At 66.6% G+C, this 1,006-nt stretch overlaps 1 protein-coding gene across 1 annotated transcript in view; it reads right to left on the bottom strand.

The window, feature by feature from the left end:
• Positions 1-800: 800 nt before the first annotated feature.
• Positions 801-1,006, bottom strand: part of IKZF4 (IKAROS family zinc finger 4) — a 24,085-nt gene continuing 23,879 nt past the window's right edge. Inside the window, exon 9 of the mRNA XM_006035248.2 lies at positions 801-966. Within this exon, the coding sequence (XP_006035310.2) occupies positions 801-966 (166 nt within the window). The remainder of the gene's footprint in view (positions 967-1,006) is intronic.

Genomic DNA, 1,006 nt, shown 5'->3' with positions numbered 1-1,006 from the left:
GGGGTGGGGGGGGTGGTACAGACACTGGGGCTCACGCACTGAGCCCTGGGGGTGGTAGCACGTTCCCAGTGTGAGTCCCAGGGTCAGGGGTGGGGGTTTGGTTTGGATTTTTTGCTATAAAAACGCGCTGGTGCTGTGCACCCAGCCTCACAGGGGTGGCAGATCCAACCCCTACCTGGCCCTGCCCAGGGCACCCCTACTCCCTGCCCGCAGCATCTTCAGCTCCTCCGGTGGGGAGAGGGGCTGGCTGCGACTTTGGGGGGAGAGAGGCGAGGGGAAGCTTTCACCCTGCAACAGGCAGGGAGCCCATGGGCCCCTGGGCAAGGCTGGCAGGTGGGCGCTTCCCAGGGAGCAATGGAGGGAAGAGGAAGCTTTTGGACCACGTGGCAGTGGGAAGTGCTAGGGTGCGAGCTGGAGGGGCCGAGCTGTTCCACCGGGGAGGAGAGACCAAAGCCAGGGCCCCACGGACTCGTCCACGCTCCTGGCTCAGGTCACTTCCTCTGGTCACGGGCTGGGCCGGCTCCTCTGGGAAGACCCCGAGGCTCCGGGCCCGGCAGACACCTGCACTGCCTCCCTTTGCCCGCGCAATCCATCCGTGTCCTACGCGCTGTAAACCTCACCGGGTGCTGGGGGCACGGAGGCTGCCGCTGGGGCTGGGGGCCCACGGACTCGTCCACGCTCCTGGCTCAGGTCACTTCCTCTGGTCACGGGCTGGGCCGGCTCCTCTGGGAAGACCCCGAGGCTCCGGGCCCGGCAGACACCTGCACTGCCTCCCTTTGCCCGCGCAATCCATCCGTGTCCTACGCGCTGTAAACCTCACCGGGTGCTGGGGGCACGGAGGCTGCCGCTGGGGCTGGGGGCTCGGGGACGTCCTGTCCTTTGTTAGCGGGGTTAGGGAGGAGGAGGGGGGGTCTATTTACTTTAGCACCTAATATGAGGTTCTCGCGGCCTGGGGGCAGCTCTGGACTGAAAGCAGGGCATGAAGCGGGGCAGCTGGCATTCCCGG

The sequence above is a fragment of the Alligator sinensis genome, unplaced genomic scaffold (genome assembly GCF_000455745.1).
Source record: "Alligator sinensis unplaced genomic scaffold, ASM45574v1 scaffold1065_1, whole genome shotgun sequence".
Classification (NCBI taxonomy): domain Eukaryota; kingdom Metazoa; phylum Chordata; order Crocodylia; family Alligatoridae; genus Alligator; species Alligator sinensis.
The sequence above is the reverse complement of the archived record's forward strand: the minus strand, read 5'-3'. Positions and strand labels throughout refer to the sequence as shown.